The sequence below is a fragment of the Urocitellus parryii genome, chromosome 10 (genome assembly GCF_045843805.1).
Source record: "Urocitellus parryii isolate mUroPar1 chromosome 10, mUroPar1.hap1, whole genome shotgun sequence".
NCBI classification, from domain to species: domain Eukaryota; kingdom Metazoa; phylum Chordata; class Mammalia; order Rodentia; family Sciuridae; genus Urocitellus; species Urocitellus parryii.
Window position 1 is genome coordinate 86252690 of NC_135540.1, and position 19916 is coordinate 86272605.

At 33.6% G+C, this 19916-nt stretch overlaps 1 protein-coding gene across 1 annotated transcript in view; it reads left to right on the plus strand.

Moving 5' to 3' along the window:
- Window positions 1-19916, plus strand: part of Nup54 (nucleoporin 54) — a 30317-nt gene that overhangs the window by 2898 nt on the left and 7503 nt on the right. The window contains exons 2-9 of the mRNA XM_026413675.2: window positions 1300-1383; window positions 1487-1636; window positions 8382-8608; window positions 11349-11536; window positions 12280-12476; window positions 13901-13955; window positions 14335-14428; window positions 16375-16482. Coding sequence (XP_026269460.1) covers window positions 1300-1383; window positions 1487-1636; window positions 8382-8608; window positions 11349-11536; window positions 12280-12476; window positions 13901-13955; window positions 14335-14428; window positions 16375-16482 — 1103 coding nt within the window. The remainder of the gene's footprint in view (window positions 1-1299; window positions 1384-1486; window positions 1637-8381; window positions 8609-11348; window positions 11537-12279; window positions 12477-13900; window positions 13956-14334; window positions 14429-16374; window positions 16483-19916) is intronic.

Consider the following 19916-nt stretch of genomic DNA (forward strand, 5'->3'; position numbering starts at 1 on the left):
TGCTTCCATTTGTGTTTTTTCCCCTTATTTCTTCCATTAAGAAACACATTCTTATATAGTAGTATGTTTCCTTTGAAAAGTTGCTTAGTCTTGACATGGACTTAAATAGAAATATAAGATAATGTAGATATAAATTAATTCGCCAATTTCAGTCTCTCTCTTTTTTTTTCTTTTTTGTGAGACTGGGTCTTGCTGTGTTATCCAAACTGGGCTCTAACTTGTAATCCTCCAGTCTCAACCTCCCACAACACTATTTTTTAAAACATTTGAAATTGAATTAAGATTTAGAAATCTATAAATGAAGGCAGGGGTAGTTGTCTAGCATGATTAAGGCCCTGGGTTTGAGCCCCAGCAACACACACATACACAAAACCAAAAACTGTAAATTCTGTGTAGAAAATTCAGATTTTCTAACTCTTGGGGGGAAATGGGAATAGTATTATGATCTACTAAACTACCATTCTTTTGCAACAATAATCTGCTGGAATTTAGGAACTGCTGTCATTTTAAAAAACTTCATTTTAAACAGTTCAGAAAACATCTGGTCTACTTTACTCATTAATTTTATTGGTCTAAATCTTACAGACATTTGAATTTGCAATCCTACTCTAAAAGTACATGTAAGAGCCCGGTGCGGTTGCATACACCTGTAATCCCAGCAGCTCAAGAGGCTGAGGCAGGAAGATCGTGAGTTCAAAGCCAGCCTCAGCAGCAGGAAGGTGCTGAGCAACTCAGTGAGATCCTGTCCCCAAATAAAATACAAAATAGGGCTGGGGATGTGGCTCAGTGGTGGAGTGACCCTGAATTCAACTCCCGCTACCAAAAAACAAAAAAGGTACATGTAAGAGCCAGGCATGATGGCTCATACCTGTAATCTCAGCTACTCAGGAGGTTGAGGCAGGAGGATCTTGAGTTTGAGACTAGCCTGGTCAACATAGTGAGATCACATCTCAAAGTAATAATAACTATAATAATTAATAATGAAAATGCGTAATAATCATTTTAGAGTTATGGCAGTAGGCTTATATGTTTTCTCAGCTGTGAAAGAATCACCTCTTTAGGTGGAAGATATTATATGTGATATTTCTATTTAAAATATTTAGCTGCTATTTCTTGTTATATATTGACTTATTGATTAGTAGTATAGTTTTAAAAAATTAATGTTGAAAGTAGAGGAAGGAAAATTTAGATCAATATATTTTGACTTTATGTGTAGCAATTACTTATGATATAATTTGAAAAAATGCCTTTATATGTAGAAAAGAATCTTTCTTTCTATTTTTATCCTTTTTTAATTAGGTGGGTTTGGAGGATTTGGTACAACATCTACAACTGCAGGTTCTGCGTTCAGCTTTTCTGCCCCAACTAACACAGGCACTACTGGTAAGAAACCATCGGAAGTCATTGTTAAAGTAAATGTGGTAGAGGACAACTTTTTTTTTTTTTTTAACCTACGCAATTCCAATTTTTATTTCTTCATTCAAAGGACTCTTTGGTGGTACTCAGAACAAAGGTTTTGGATTTGGTACTGGTTTTGGCACAACAACAGGAACTAGTACTGGTTTAGGTACTGGTTTGGGAACTGGACTGGGATTTGGAGGATTTAACACACAGCAGCAGCAACAGCAGCAAAATAGTAAGTATAAGGTTTTCATCTTCAACTATAAAGCCATAACAATAATAGCTAACATTATTGAATATATCATTTAAAATGCTTTAGTGAATTATCTTCTTTTTTTTTTTTTTTGAAGAATTATAAACATTCCAAGGAGTCCAAAAGCTACTTTTTATGTTTGTATGATAGCAACTGTGGAGAAAACTGATGGACATGATTAGGATCATAAGGTCCCTTGTATAGGATCATTTCATTAAATTCTTTTTGTTAAAAATAATACAGAAAACTACTCAAGAGTTCAGCTTACTGAAGTGTGCATAAGATGAACGCTGGAGAGATGACCCTGGCTACCCACTTCAGAAGTCCACCACCTTTTTTGTTCATAGTCAGAGGAACTATAGTCCTCTTTTATTATCATTTTCTTTTCTCATGTGTGTAATAGTATTGATTGCCTGTGTTAAATCTCTGTATGTTCTCCTTTTATTGCTCGCTCTTATTTTTCAGTTTGTTGAAGACATCAGATTATTTGTCTTAGGTTTTTGTTTAGAAATTTATTGGTTGCATTTTTTTATTGGTGCATTATAATTATACATAATAGTGGGATTCATTATGCCATATTCATACTTGTTTATAACATAATTTGATCAATCTCATTCCCCTGATTGCATTCTTGTAGTATGGTTTAACACGTCCTCTATATTTCTTAGTAGTTGAGTTGGATCCAGGGGCTTTTTTATATTGATAGTTTAGATTTTTGTTTATAAGACTATTTCTTAGGTAGTGTATTCATCATCAGAAGGGCATGTAATATCTGATTGTTTCTTTGTGTATGATGTTAGCAGCCATTGGTGATCATTACCTAGATCCATTAATTCAGTAGGGGTAAGAAACAGTGCTATTTCACCTTGATTTCTCTTCCATTTGTTTGTTGGAGTTATCTATAAAGCAAAACTTTATCTCATCTATTTGGTTGATTCTTTCCCTTTATTACTCTTTTCAGAATTGATTCCCTAACATTCTTCAAAGTTGACTATTTTTTGGTCAGGGACTCAAGCATTTTTTAATCCAATGCAGTTATTCTTATTGATGTTTAAATATTTCCATCTTTGACCTTTGCACACCTCTTAGGTTAGCTCCCAAGTCTGTTTGATATAATCTCTTTAACTGGCTTAGACTGCATGGTCTTACATATCAGTGACTCTTGTCAGTATGCTAAATTCCCTTAGCAATGTTTCCCATTCGCCTAGCGGGGGAAAAGTCCAAGCCTGTGTATTTGTCCAACCAAATAGTGCTTGAGAAAAAAAATCACACAGAAGATTGTATAACCTCTATAAATTCTGTATCACCAATCTCAGTTGGGACCTCAGCATTGCTTGGTAATCAGACAAATTTTCTATTTTTAACTTATTCTCTCACTTTCTATGGTAGTTATTTTGGACCTTTATTTTCCTAAAAATCTCAAATTTCTCTGTTCTCAGTTTAGCAGATGGCCTTGACCCCCCCAATTCAAAGAATAGATGGAATCCTTCATTGCAGTTCCTTCAACTTTCCCCACTTTTAAATCTCTTTCTCCATCTGTAAGCAGTTTTTTCTTCTTATACCTGTGCTGTGCATCTCTTAATGCCTATCTTTGAGAGGGGCCTTTGTGCTGTTGATTCTTCTAGCTACATTAGCTACGTTCCCCAACCCTTAAAAAGTCTTCAACTTTTCTTTAGCTGTGTCCTTTTTATCGAAAACAACCTGAAGTTGTTTTTTTCCTCTTCAAAACAATAATAACAATTGTAAACCAACAAAAAAACACACTTTCACATTTCACTTCAACTATCACTCTTCTCCCTTTCACAAACTACTTGAAATGATTGTTAGAGTACACCCTCTAGTGCTCTTTCCTTTTAGCCCACACTAATCTAGTTTCTGTTTACTCTGTCAAATAGTTAAGGTCAGTTATTATTTCAGTGAATCCAGTGAACATTTACTGTTTTTTATATATCTGCAACCTGGAGTCATCAAGTCAGAATATGCTACATTTGTTTTTATCTAGCTCCTTTCCCCCTTTTTTAAAAATTGGAATACTTTAAAGCAAATTCTAAACACATCATTTCACCCTTTATTTAATGTTTCTCTCTTTAAAAACGTGGACATCCAGGGCGCAGTGGCACACACTTTTAATCCCAGCAGTTTGAGAGGCTGAGGCAGGAGGATCGTGAGTTTAAAGCTAGTTTCAGCCATATTAAGGTGCTAAGCAACTCAATGAGACCCTGTCCCTAAATAAAATATAAAATAGGGCTGGGGATGTGGCTCAATGGTCAAGTGTCCCTGATGAGTTCAATCCCTGATACAAAAAAAAAAAATAAAAAACAACCATGAATATCATTCCAACCCATGGTAATTCCTTGTTATTATCTAATACCTGGTCCATAATCAAATTTCCTCATATGTCCCAAAATGTTTTATTCATTTGTTGTTTTTTGTAGTTATAGGTGGATTCAATACTTTTATTTTTATGTGCTGCTGAGGATCAAACCAAGTGCCTCACGTGTGCTAGGTGAGCACTCTACCATTGAGCCACAACCCCAGCTTCTCATTTGGTTTTTCTAATCCTAATAAGGTCCACACATTAATTTTCTTGTTATGTCTTCTCTTTAAGGTTTTTAGTATACAGAATTTCCTACTTTCTTGTTCTCCTTCTCAGGAACTGTTGCAGAAATTGGGCCAGTTGTCCTGTGAAATGTCCCCCATTCTGGATTTTTTTAATGGTTATTTCTTTGTATTATTTAGCTTCATCCTTCATAATTCTGATAAATGAAGTTAACTTTAGAGACTTGCTTAGATTCAGGTTAGACTCGTGGGCAAGAATCCTGGCAGTGGTGTTATGTACTTCATATTACATCACACTGGGAGGCTATCCAGCTTTCACTAATGCTAAAATTGATTAGTGGGTTCATGTGGTAGTAGCTGATCTCTTTATAAAGTTCCTCATCAGCCTTTAATCTGATGGCTTCATTCATTGGTGATCATTGCCTTAGAGTTATTTTATGAGAAACTACAAAATGTTAATTTTCTAATTTCCTTCTTCCTCACTGAAATTCTCTATAAAATGAATTTTTTCTTCATTTCCCCAAGCCTACTTGATCACCCTGATACAAAGTTTATATGGGAAAGACAGGAAAAATTCTAACAGACAAATTTTTGTAAGGAGTTAGTGGCCTTATTTCCAGTAGTGTCCAGTGAGTTGGAATTTTTTAGATTTTTGATCTTTTTAAAATTATCATTTGAAAGTGGGGACTTTAATAAATATATTTCAGTTAGTTGCATTCATTATTAGTATTATTATTTTTGGTGCCTGGGGTTGAACCCACTGAGCCACATCCCCAGCCCATTTTTGTATCTTAGAGTCTCGCTGAGTTGCTTAGGGCCTTGCTAAGTTGCTGAGGCTGTCTTTGAATTTGTAATTTTCCTGCCTTAGCCTCCCAAGCTGCTGGGATTACAGGAGAGTGCTACTGTACCCGGCTCATTATTATTCTTGATGCTCACTTACCTTGTCACGTTTCTAGGAAATGGGAGTACTTCATTGATACTCTCATTCTATTTTTATCCCTGCCACATCTTTCAGTACTCTTTAAAATTTTTGCCAGTTTCTTCTTCCCCAGAGATTTTGCACATTCTGTTTATCTATACTATTACCTCATGGCCTAGCTGACAAGTTCCAATTAGACAGATTTCTCTTGACTCCCTTTCTCAGGCTTTATTTACTCCCTTACTTAGTACTCATAGCCTTTGTTCTTCTCTGAGAAACTTATCACAGTTGTTATGATATGCTCAATTTGTTTAAAAGATATCATCTGTCTTATTTACCATTGTATCCTTAGTATATAGCTCTATCTGACACATTTGTTGCATGAAGGTATGGTAAACACACACACACATATGCACTGTATGTAGCCAGACCTGGTGGCACACACCTGTAATCATAGCTGCTTGGGAAGCTAAGACGGGAAGATCTCAAGTTCAAGGCTAGCCTGGGCAACTTAGTAAATAAAGTAAAAAGGTACTGGGGCTAGGTGTGGTAGTCCATAATCCCAGCAGCTCAGGATGCTGAGTTAGGAGGATTGCAAGTTCAAATCCAGCCTTAATAAAAGGAAGGCACTAATCAACTTGGTGAGATGTCTCTAAATAAAATACAGAATAGGGCTGGGGATGTGGCTCAGTGGTGGAGTGCCCCTGAGTTCAATCCCCAGTACCAAAAAAAAAGGTGCTAGGGATGTAGCTCAGTGGAAGGTTCTACTAGGGTTCAATCCTCAGTACCACAAAAAAAAAAAAAAAAAAAAAAATATATATATATATATATATATATATATATATATATATATATATATATAAAAATAATAAAGAAATACATACATACACATGTGCACTTACACATAGACCAGGAGAGACAATATTGTTAAGAACTCTAAATGACCATAACATGTTCAGCCTCCCAAAATGGCTGTGCACTCTATGTAGGTATGATATGACAAAATACATTCTACTCTTACATATAACTAAAAAGAACAAATTAAAAAAAATTCTAAAGGTGTGGTATGTTCAATGAAAAAGATTTTCTTTGGGTAGCTAAAGAAATAATGGCAAAAGGACTCTGACAAGGTAGGAAGATATAAGAAATCTGATACGTTAAGGCTTGAAGAGAGTCTATTGGATTTTGTAATTTGAGTTCATTAATGTCTTCTAGCTTGTGAATTTTGAGTAGACTAGTGTGACTGTAATCCAGTGTGAAATGTAAAAGGAGAGGCAGAATATAAATCAGTAAAGATCTTCTCTCATTGAAAAATTGAAGAAGGAGTTGGGGTTGGGGCTTAGTGGTAGAGCGCTTGCCTAGCTTGTGTGAGGTATTGGGCTTGATTCTCAGCATAAATTAATAAAATAAATGTTCATTAACATGTTAAAATTTTTTTTTTTAAAGTTGAGGAAGAAAAACCTTGGAATTTCTTACTCAATGCTAAAAAGTAAGCTTATAATAAGCCAGGATTCATGTTTTGATTTCCAGTCCATTTCTTTCCAATTTTTATGTACCCGTTTGGGTACTAATAATACTCTTCTGGATGGTAGGTAACAGGAGCACCTCTCTATCTCTGTAGAAGACCTACAAACCTTGGTGATACTTTTCATTCTTTAGAGCTGAGAGAGAACTTAAATGTCAGATATAGTGTTCTAAAACTCAGGTCATTTTGGTAATGTCTTCATGTTTGTTTTTTTTCTTATCTACATATCCTTTTAAGAAGTTTTCTTAAATCTATTTCCTCTTTAACATCATGTAGTTAAAATTTTAAGGAAGATCTATATTGCTGATATAAATGGAAAGCAAACCTGTATAATTTGCTATAAAGAAAATAGAACCAGCCAAGCACAGTGGTACCAGCTGCTTAAGAGGCTGAGGCAGGAGTGTTACTTGAGCCTACCAAAGCCCAACTTGGGCTGTAATACTGCAACCTCATCTCAAAAATTAAGAGGAAAAAAAAGATGATCAAAATTAAGTACAAAGAAAATATATTATTAATAAGCTAGATAAACTTAGACTTTTTCTTTCCTTTGTTTGCAACAACCTGAGACTTTTGATATAATCAGATCATCAAAAGGTAACTTTTTTGTTATGTGAATTAATGCCATGTAGTAGTAACTCAGCTCTTGCTTGACAGCTTTCTTTGTTATTTTGGCCGGGGGCGGGGGGTGGGGGATGTCTTTTTTTAGTCTTTTCTTTTTTGGAACTAGGGATTGAACCTAGGGCTTTGTGAATGAATGCGTCCCAGCCCAAGCTTGACAGCTTTCTTAACTCATACTTTGGGAATAGTTTTCTGCTCTATCAACTTTGCCATTGTTACATTGGAGAAATTGTAGCCCAGAGACTTGCTCCAAGTTACACAGTTATCTAAAGCTTTATCCTGGCATCCTGATGCCGACTATGTTAGTCTTTTCACTACATATTAAATCAGTGATATAATGATTTTTAGAATTATTTTATATTATTTATATTATAGAAACATTTTATATTATAGAAATTTATATTATTGAAATACATTAGCAATATTGTTTTTTTAAAATCCTGTAACTTCAAAAACTTTACTTTTTCATATTCATATGGGTGTTTTTGGGGGGGGGTCCAGTTTTAGTGATGGAATTAATTGTATTAAGCTATCGTCATTAGAAAAAGCAAGTTTAGTATTTAAGACTTGTTTTGTGTCCCTTTGTCTTATTTTCCTATACTGCCATAACAAATTACCAGGGTGGCTTATGACAACAGAAATTTATTACTTTACAGTTCTAAAGATAAGAAATCCAGGAATGGGTTTCACTGTGTTAAAGTGATGGCAGATCTGTGATAAATTCTGGAGGCTCTCAGGGAGAATTCAGTCCCTTACCTTTTCCAGCTCCTAGAATCTCCCTACACTTCATGGTTTGTGGTTCCTTCCTCCATCTTCAAAGTCAGCAGCATAGCGTCTTCCAATCTTACTTTTGACTCTGAGCTCCTTTTTCTATCTCAAAGGACAATTATGATTATACTGAACCCATCCTGATAATCCCAGGGTAATCTCCATATTGCAGTACACCTAACTTAATTATATCTATAAAGTCCCTTTTGCCATGTAAGATAACACATATATAGGGTCTGTAGATTAGGATAAGGACATCTTGGGGGAGGGGCATTATTCTGCCTATCCCATCTAAGGATTTGAATTGGGTTTTGTTGTTGTTGTTTGTTTGTTTTTAGCATTAGGTGGTCTCTTCAGTCAGCCTGCCCAAGCTCCTACCCAGTCCAACCAGCTGATAAATACTGCAAGTGCTCTTTCTGCTCCGACACTATTGGGAGATGAAAGAGATGCTATTTTGGCAAAATGGAATCAACTGCAGGCATTTTGGGGAACAGGAAAAGGATATTTCAATAATAATATTCCACCAGTGGAATTCACACAAGAAAATCCCTTTTGCCGATTTAAGGTATTAATTCTGTTTCTGCTCTTTATTTTAAAAAGAATACATTCGAAAGAACATGATTTTTGGATTAAAATTATATCAAGAAAACAGTTGCTTGTTTCTTTAGTACTCCTTGAACATGGTATGATAATACTTTTAAAAATATAGAAATTATAAAATCAGAATGTTTTCTTTTATGGCTCAGAGGGATCAGAATATGGCTAAAGATAATGTATCACTAGAATGTGACTTATAACTTAAGGGAAAATGGTCTGCCTTGCACACCTGTAAAGGGGAGACTCAAAATTAGACATTAGTTGTATTCATATAACATTGGTAAGTAAACTGCAACCTGGCCAGTGGACAGTTGTCCTTGGCACGTGTAACCCTATTGCCATTTTCTTTGTTCTAATTTCTTGTCTACCACGCAACCATCTCATTTTTAAATATTTTTTTAATTAGTTACACATGACAATACAATGATCTTTACATATCATGCATTTGAATCAGATGGGATATAATTTCTCATTTTTCTGAGTGTACAGGTTGCAGAATTACATTGGTCATGCAGTCACGTATATAACCAAAGCAATAATAATATCTATTTTATTCTGCTGTCCTTCTTTCCCCCCTTTCCCTCGCCTCTCCTTTCATCACTTTTCTCTACCCAATCTAATGTGACCCACTTCTTTTTTTTCCCCCCCTCACATCTTCATACCTGTATTCTGTATAATGAAGGGGATTTCCTTCCCTCTTCCATGCAATTCCCATTTTCCTCCCTTTCCCTCCCACCTCTCTTCCCTATCTAAAGGTAATTTTCTTCTCATGCTCTTCCTCCCTACCCCATTTTGAGTCACCTCCCTTATATCAGAGAAGACATTCGGTATTTGTTTTTTGGGGATTGGTTAACTTCACTTAGCATAATTTGCCACCATTTCCCTGCAAATGCCATGATCTTGTTATTTTTTAGTCCATTGTGTATAAATGCCACTTTTTTTTATCCATTCATCCATTGAAGGGCATCTAGGTTGGCTCCATAGTCCAGCTATTGGGAATTGTGCTGCTATAAACATTGATGTGGCTGTGTCCCTATAGTATGCCATTTTTAGGTCTTTTGAGTATAGTCCGAGAAGAAGAATAGCTGGGTCAAATGGTGGTTCCATTCCCAGTTTTCCAAGGAATCTCCACACTGCTTTCCAAATTGGCTGCACCAATTTGCAGTCCCACCAGCAATGTATGAGTTTACCTTTTTCCACACATCCTTGATAGCACATGTTGTTGTTTGACTTCATAATGGCTGCCATTCTTACTGGAGTGAGATGGTATCTTAGAGTAGTTTTAATTTGCATTTCTCTGATTGCTATCGATGTAACCATCTCATTTGAATTTGACTTCATATATTTATTCATCAGTGAAAGAGAGTATGTAGGTCTACTTAGCAGTGTATTTTCCATAAAAAGTTAATGTATTTTAGTCAGTTTTATATTTCAACCTGTGTTTGTTTGTGTATGTGTGTGTGTGTTGCTAGGGATGGTACCTAGGGCCTTTTGCATGCTAGGCAAATGTCCTACCACTTAGCTGTATACACACACAAGCCTTGTACTTAAGCCTTTTCTGAGTTATGTTGACCTGTGTCAGTCCCTTAACCTTAACCAGTAGTCTTGGGTTTGGAGCTACAAGGGTGAGGATCAGATGCTTGAACAGAGTGAAACAAAAAGTGGTCAGCCTGTTTTTGTTAGAGTACATATCTTAGTCTCATCACTCTAACAAAAAAGTACACATTTGGGATCAAAGGCATTTCAGATTGCACATCTGAATAAGAATATTTGCATATGCATAATGAGACTCACCTTGGGGGTAGGACCCAATCTAAATGTGAAATTCATATATGTATTATATAGTTTTATGCACAACCTGAAGCACGTTGCTGTTTTGACTGCAACCCATCACATGAGAGCAGGTGTGAAAGTTTCCACTGAGCCATCATATCAAAACAATTTCAGAATTTGAAGCACTTTGGATTTCAATTACTCAACCTATATATTTTTTGAGTAAATTAGTTGAAATTTTAATCCTTTTGTTTAGTGATAAGAAATGCAATAGTAGATATAAGTTGAATATAATGATTTAAACTTTTTCTTTTTTCAAAATTTGAAGTATACTTGATAACAAGATAAAGAGCAATATTTTAGCCTGGGCCTGGGTAATGGTTCAGTGGTAGAGTGCTTGCCTAGCACATGTGAGGCACTGGGTTCAATCCTTAGCATTGAATACAAAATAAATAAATTGACTAAATAAAGGCATTCTGTCCATTTACAACTATAAAAAAAACCAAAAAACAAAGAACACCCAAAACTAACATGTTTAATAAAAGTTTTGTTACATGAAACCATAAAATGATAGACATTTTTTTAGTGATTTTTAACCTGACAGTTTCATTATTGTACATTAAAAGTATTTATTTGTAAATCATTTCCTTATCTAGAACTTTAAGATTCTATGAATCAGGTATATTGTGAAATAAATTCAGTTGGCCTGTGATTTTTGCATTAATGTTTATAATGACATGCAAAGTAGTTTGATTGGTTCTAAATATTCAACAATAATGAATATCAAACTTTTTTCTGAGTAAAAGCTCTTCAGTTACTATTTTAAGGAGCAGATTTTAATTTCACCCTATTTATATTATTCTTGGGTAATATAGTTAAACACTTGACTTAAGATATGTACATATTTTTATATTATTTATTTTGTCATTTCGCAGGCAGTAGGTTATAGTTGTATGCCCAATAATAAAGATGAAGATGGGCTAGTGGTTTTAGTTTTCAACAAAAAGGAAACAGATATTCGAAGCCAACAACAGCAATTGGTAGAATCACTGCACAAAATTTTGGGAGGAAACCAGACCTTAACTGTAAATGTAGAGGGTATTAAAACATTGCCAGATGATCAGTAAGTATATATAAAATATACTATTTATTTTTATGTGCCCTGGTCCAGAGAGTAGTCAGCAGAGTTTTTTTGTTGTTGTTGAAACACAGATTATATCTTAGAACAGAATGTTATTTCCCAGCTGGTGGTTATTTAGTATTTGTAGAAATGTTTGTTTAAAAGCTTTTTTTTTTTAAATTTTGGATTTCTTATTAGATGCTAATAATTTCATAGACTTTCATTCAAGACCAGGAGGAAGTATTTTATCACAGTTATACAAACTGAATGCCACATGATATTACTAGAAGGTTTAATTAACTTATTACCATTCATGTTCATTCATGACTAATTGTGATTACTTCCCTTGTCCTCATATGATTTTTAGTCTTAGTGGCAAGGCATTTTACTTTAGGATTTTAAGGTTGAATTTTACTTCTTGCTATCAGTAATGCAGAAAAGTAACCCATAAGTTTCAGCAGAATCTTCAAAGTATTTCTTAGTTCTGGAAAAAATATCAGATAACATTTATGTAGGACTTGCAGCTGACCAAACCTTTTCACAAATTTGATCTTGTTGACCTGCATTTTAACTTTTATCATTTAAATTGGTTGACGACTGAATTTGAGGGCTTATTCTCCAAGATTTGAGGGGAAAAAAAATTCTGAATTCATCTAGCACCCTTCTAAAATCATACGTTGTATTGATATTTGTGGCTGTGGGTTATATGTACTCAATCTTTTATAAGTTGGGTTTTTTCCCTACAGGACAGAAGTTGTCATTTATGTTGTTGAACGTTCTCCAAATGGTACATCAAGAAGAGTTCCAGCTACAACATTATATGCACATTTTGAACAAGCTAATATAAAAACACAATTGCAGCAACTTGGTGTAACACTTTCTATGACTAGAACAGAACTATCTCCTGCACAGATTAAACAGATTTTACAGAATCCTCCTGCTGGTATGTTTCTAGAGTTATACAATTGAAAAAAATGAAAGATTTAGAAATAAGTGTTCCCCTTTTAGGAGATGTTGGTTGGTTATTAATGTTAATCAGTATGAGCTTATCACATGTCTACTTATTTGTGAGATCGTTTTGAATATTTGCATTCATTCATTCATGTAACTTTATTATATAGCTAATATATTTGTTAGAAATATTGAGAAATTATCAACTAAAGAAAAAGAATACATAATTCATCTACCCTCTTATATTATTTTGATTTCCTATAGCTTATCTCTTAAGCTGAATATTCAAATAAAACCTGAATTTTTTTCCACCGTAAGAAATTCTAGATGGCCTAACTATGTTGACTAGTTCTCCTTTATTTCCCTTCCCTAGAAGTAACTATTAATTCTTTATCTGTGATTTTAAATGTAAGCATACGTACTTGTAGTTTCTTTAAAAAGGGATTTTGCACTGTACATTTGCTGTAGCTTGCCTTTTCACCTACAGTCTTCCTTAGTACTTTTCATGTCAGTACATGAAGGTAAATTTTATTCTATTTAAACACCTACATAGTATTTTACACATATGTGTTGCTGTTTAATTCGAGTGTTGTTTCTGAGTTTTCAGTTTTATAAACTGTTTCCTTGTAGATATGTCTAGAGTACATGGGTATGTACTTTTTTAGAATGGATCTCTGGAAATGAAATTGGAGTAAATATTATATATGTTAGATATATACGTTTCATATTGCCAAATTGCCCTCTAAAAAAACCCCACCATTTAAATTTCTTGTTTTTTAGGGGGCTACTGGGGATTGAATTCAGGGACATTCGACCACTCAGCTACATCCCCAGCCTGATTTTGTATTTTATTTAGAGACAGAGTCTCACTGAGTTGCTTCGCACTGAGTTGCTGAGGCTGGCTTTCAACCTGCGATCCTTCTTTCTCAGACTTCGAGCTTCTGGGATTGTAGACATGTGCCACCACACCTGGCTCCATTGGAATTCTTAACAGCAATATTTTTTGCTGCTGCTGTTTTGCTACAGATGGCAATAAATTAATTTAAAAATTAATATTTATTTTAATCTGCATTTTCCTGATTACTAGCAAAGTTGAATTAGCTAAATATTTGCATTTTTTGTGAATTACCTATTTATGTCCTTGGTCCATTTTCTATTAGGGTCTGTCTCTGTCATTATAGGAGCTCTTAACTGTATTCTGAAGGTTAATCTATTATTCTGTAGGTTTTAGATATTTCCTTTCAACCTGTATTTTTTGTTTTAGCTTTGTCCTATAGAACTTTCTACTTTTAGAATGATCGTATTTGACAATCATTTTTCATTATAGCTTCTGAGTCTATCTTTGGGGAAAATCTTTCCCATACACATATTTTAAACACAGAAAAGTGTTTAAAAAATATTTTTTCTTTGTGGTAGGTGTTGATCCTATTATTTGGGAACAAGCCAAGGTGGATAACCCTGATTCTGAAAAGTAAGTATATCTTCAAGCTAATATTTACTACTATGGAAGCAAACAGATGTAAGCTAAGCTCTTAATTGTATTTCTAACATTTGAGGAGTCTATTTTCATTGCTTTAAAAAAAAATGTTTGGGGAGACCCATAGTGTGGTGAAAACTACTAGAGATGAAGAAATCTGAGTGCTGTTTCCCCAATTAACATTGAGTTTCATTATAATTTTTGACAACTATATTTCCTCATTATTTCCTCATTTGTAAAATAGGGAGGAACACTTGATTTCATATTGATCCATCTAGAAATTTGATGTAAAATTATATATTACTATGAAAATCTTATATATTTTGTAGTAACAGACTTAAGATCAGATAATTGACTACTTGCATTTCTTCAGGTTAATTCCTGTACCAATGGTGGGTTTCAAAGAGCTGCTTCGAAGATTGAAGGTTCAAGATCAGATGACTAAGCAGCATCAGACCAGATTAGATGTAAGCAACTTGCTTTTTATTCTCTGGTTCTGGTAGTAGGTAGAGGGACTAGAGACATTTAATTATTTTATCATGGGTGCCATTTTTCTCTTATGGGGAATCAGTATACTGCACATTAACAATTATAGCTTTATACAACTACCTTCTTTATAATAGGGTTCTTAATATCATATAAATATGATTTGATATATTTCAAAAATATTGATTTTCTTTTTTGGTACTCAAAATATTTTCTAATTTCCTTTGAGAATATTGATTGTTTTTGATTAGTGAATTATTTAAAAATATTTTTCATTTCCAAGTGTTGGAGGTTTTTCGGGGATTGAACTCAGGGGCAGTAGACCACTGAGCCACATCCCCAGCCCTATTTTTTATTTTATTTAGAGACAGGTCTCACTGAGTTGCTTAGCGCCATTGCTGCTGGCTTTGAACTCGTGATCCTCCTGCCTCAAGCTCCCCAGCTACTGGGATTACAGTTGTGTGCCACCATGCCCAGCCCATACATCTTAATATTACAAGTAATTTCTAGTTTTTCATCTATTATCTCTGCTTTGATGTCCTTTGTGGAATAGAAATCCTTAATTTTATTGTAATTAAATTGGGGTGTTTTTGATTTTCCTTTTTTGTCCTTAGAAATTTTTTAAACCATTCTTTACCCTAGGATCTAAGAGTCACCTACATTTTTTTCTAACATTTAGAGTTTGATCTTTCACATTTGCCTCTTTGCCCTCAGTGGAGTTCACCTCTTTACATGTTATGTGACTTGAACTTTTTTCCTGAATGGTGGGTCTATTTTTCAAATATCCATAAAAAATTTGATTTACCCATTTAACTAAGAATTTGAATTATTATATGTATATATATATGATCTAATTCTAGATCTATTATGTTTCAGGGTCCAGTTGGTCTGTTCTCACAAGAGTTTTTTACTTTTGTGGCTTTGCAACACATACTAAAAGCTAGTAGATTGAATTTCCAGTTTTTGTTCTTCTCAGGGTTTTCTTGGCTCTCTATGGACCTTTATTTTTTCATAAAGATACTGGAATCGGTTCTTCAAAATGCCAGAATTTTGAAATTGCATTAAATGTAAAGACTAATTAGTAAAGAATTGAATCCTAATGCTAAATCACTCCATACATGAATATAATTTTTCTCTTTAATCACTGATGTCTTTTATGTCCTTCATAATTATTTTAATATATTCTTTTTAAAAATCTTGCATGCTCCTTTTTGGTTAATTCCTGGATGGTCAATAAATACTGCAGATGGTAACATGGTTACCTAGTTTTGTCTCTTTATAATGGCCTGGCATTTATTTCCTTCAAAGGTGATATGCACAGATGGACTTGTTAAAATATGTTATACAATCTTCTTATCCTCTTTCCTATGTCTATGTTAGCTAGTGACATAGAATGACTCATTATGATGGGAGAGTTATGGGATTAAATCCAGTTGGAATGCTTTAGTGATATGGAGAGATTTTTAACCTAGTTTGTTAAGATTTTGTAAGGCAGAAAGTAGGATTTTAAGCCAGCAAAGAATAAATTAAAGATCCAGTCTCATAAAAATGTATTCAGTTGTAGAATTCATATTTCTTTTCCTCTCCAATCTGATTACTCCAAATATTCTGTAAACAGTTGTATTGGGCTATACTATATTTTATGGCAATAGATTGAGGTGATTAAGCCTACCCCTACCCTCTGCCCCTTTTTACTATACAATGCCCAAATATCCTAGTGCTCTGAAGAATTCTTTTAATAGTAACTTATGATTTTTAGATACATAAGAAGGAAAAACTGCAAATGCATAATTAAAGGGAAAGAATTTTATATTTTGAGAGATAAATTTCAAGTTTATTTCAGATTTAGGCTTTGCTTATAGGCATACCTGATAAATAATTGTAATACCCATACCTAACTTATATAAAAGGCATTTTTTCCCCACAGATTATATCTGAAGATATTAGTGAGCTACAAAAGAATCAAACTACAACTATGGCCAAAATTGCACAATACAAGAGGAAACTCATGGATCTTTCCCATAGAACCTTACAGGTAGTAATTTGGAATTTTTCCCCCAACATTTACAAGATGATACATGTGAATTACGTGCTGAATATAGGAAAAAAGAGACTCAGAAGAAATAATGATCCAATCTGTAAGTACCAAACTTAGTAAAACCTAGACATTGGAGGAGAAGTCTTACAGGGTTGGGTAAGGAGAGTAAAACTCTAAAGTTCACATCTTAGTAACAGAGTAAAGGAAAACCATGAAGAAATAAAGCATTTTAGTATGAGGAAAGCATATATGAAATCACTGATATCTAGTCTTCATAAAGTAGAAAATACTTCTTATTTTTGAATGCCAGAAAAGGGAGTGTAACCACTAATGGTTGAAAAAAACAATAGAACTTCCAAATTAACAAGAGAAAATTAAAAATGAACAACAACAACAAAAAAAAACACCCTGAAATTATAAACTATCATGAAAACAAATATTACATACCAGAATCAATGGGATGCAGCAAAAACTGTCCTCAAGAGGAAAATGTATAGGCTTAAAAAAAAAAAAAACTTCATTTCTAAAAATCAAATGAAAGAAAATAAACTCATGTTGTAGCATGTTAAAGTACTTCATTTTCTTTTATTGCTGAGTAATACTTCATCATATGAATGTTCTGCATTTTTATTCACTCATCATTTGATGTACACTTTGGTTGTTTTCACCTTTTGGCTATTGTGAATAATGTTGTCATTAATATTTGTGTACATTTTATTAGATGTATGCTTCCATTTTTTTGGGTATAAATCTAGGAGTGAAATTTCTGGGTCATATGGTTAATACTGCATTTAATTGTTTGTGAAATTGCCAAACTGTTTTTCAAAGCAGCTGTAGCATTTTACATCTCTATTTTTAGCACCTTAAAAAAAAATCTATGAACAGATATTTCTAATAAAAAATGCAAATTATGTTTAGTGAAAAAAAGACTTACTGGCTATATAAAAGGCATGATTTCATTTATATGACATTATGCAAAAATGGGACAGTGCTGCTAGAGGCTGGAGATGAGAACTTTGGGGGATGATGGAGATAGTTTATACATACTTTTGTGGGTTGTATGGGGGATTACCCTAGGGCCTTATACATACTAAGCATGAATTTTACCGTTTAGCTATACTCCAAACACCTTTTTTATTTATTTATTTTTTTGCAAGTTTTTTTGTTTATTGTTGTTGTTTTTTAATAAAGAAGGATAAGTGTTTGAAACTAGCTTCTAGAGGGATAAAAAATAATGATGGGCTTCCTTTATCAGATTTATAACTTACTTTAAACTTCTTGTACTTTTTGGGTATCTTTTTTTTCTTTTCATTCTCTCATGCTTTTTTGTGGCAGGTGGGAGGCTCTGCAGTGCTAGTGATCAGACTCAGGTCATCATAATTTTGGTGGTGGTTACATGACTGTATATATTTGTCAAAATTAACTAGAGACCTATAGAACTCTACACCTAAGTGGGTGAATTTTTTTGTATGTGGATTATACCTCAGTGAATTAGGACCAGAAAACCCCAGAAATTCTAAATGAAGAAATGACAGTCTTTCAATATGACAGTGTTCTAACACATTAAAGGAAAATATATAATAGACTATATTCAAAAATAGCAAATATTTCAAAAGGCAAAACATAAAAATGGATATTCAGAACCTAGACCCTGAGATACCCAATCTTATCATTATTAATCACTGTTATCATGGAGGTTTTAAAAAATATAATAAGCAATAAACTAAATATCAATACTGGACAGGAGATCAAACAATCAGTTTGCTGATGACATTATTTAGAAAACTCAGGACAATTTATCATAGAATTAGTGTAATCTGGCTAGATATAAAGTGTAAAAATTAGCTTTTCTTATATCATCATGAAAACAGGAAAATACAACATTTGTTATGACAAAACTATAAAATACTTAGGAATAAATTTATGGGGAAAGTACATAATTTGAGGTCTTTACAAATAGAAAAAAACATATTTTTAGATGAAAAGACTTCATAAAGTTTAAAAAGGAATTAAATATTTTAAAAAATTGATTAAAATGGTTTTTTTTTTTTTTTAAATAAAGAAGGATAAGTGTTTGAAGCTAGCTTCTAGGACAATATAAAAGAAAAAATGAAGAGGACCTTCCTTTATAAGTAAGGTTTAAGAACCTACTTTAAAACTCTTGTGGTCAGGCTGGGGATGTGACTTAAGCGGTAACGCACTTGCCTGGCATGCGCAGGGTGCTGGGTTCGATCCTCAGCACCACATAAAAATAAAATAAAGATGTTGTGTCCACCGAAAACTGAAAAATAAATATTAAAAAAAATTCTCTCTCTCTCTCTCTTCTCTCTCTCCTCTCTCTCTCTCTCTCAAAAAAAAAAAAAAAAAAAACCTCTTGTGGTCAAATCAATGTTAAATTGACAATAGGATTAGACATAAAGATCTCTGGAATAGAATCAAAAAATATAAGTAGATGCAAGTATATCTGTATGCTTGACATATGACAGAAGTGGTAGCTCAATTCAGTGAGATTGTTTAGTAAACAATGCTATAATAACTGTGAAAAAATAAAATGTAGACCACTGCATCATACTATATACAAAAGTAGATTAAAGACACAACTCTTAAAAAAAAACTCCTGAGGCTGCATGTACAACTTCAAGGATTAGAGAGACACTTGGTCAAAAACTGTAAAACGGATACTACATAAGAATTAGAAAACATTATGGCAAAATATACCAGAAGCCATGTGTCAGTAGTTGTGGAAATTTTGCAAAAAGCATTTATTTTATCTTTAGTGTTAATATATGTATTATACAAAAGAGATTCTATAATTTGACAAGAAAACCTAATTGAAATGTGGGCAAAAATATTTGTAAAGGCATGTCACAGAAAAACAAATACAAAGTTACTTCTTAACCAGAGATGCTCCTCTAGCTTACTAGAAGTCAGGGATTTGCAAATTAAAGAAAAAATTTTATATTCATCAGATCAGAAAATTTTAACCACCACTACCAGTGGCTGGCAGGAATGTGGGGTAACGATAACTCTGACAAGTAGTTTGTGAATCTACACTGTTAGAATTTTTGGAGAAAGCCGTCTGAGCAGCTTCTATTATAACTGAAAACATACTTTTAAGCCCAGCAATCTCATTCTTGGGGGTCTACAAAGATCTTTACACAAAAATATGTAGTAAAGCATTGGTCATAGAATCATAACTAGAAATAAATATGTGCCTATCAAGATAATAATGATTGATTATTGGTTATTACTCATGAAAAGGCATGAAGCTGTTAAAAATAACAAATTAGAGCCACACCTCTTAAGGATTTTAGTATGATTATAATTGAGTTAACTTTGTGGGGGAAAAAAAGGATTAGGAGTATGGATGAAAGTTTGAAGGAACTTGCAGTTTTGACACTGTGTATCTTGGGATTGGGAGTAAGAGCAGA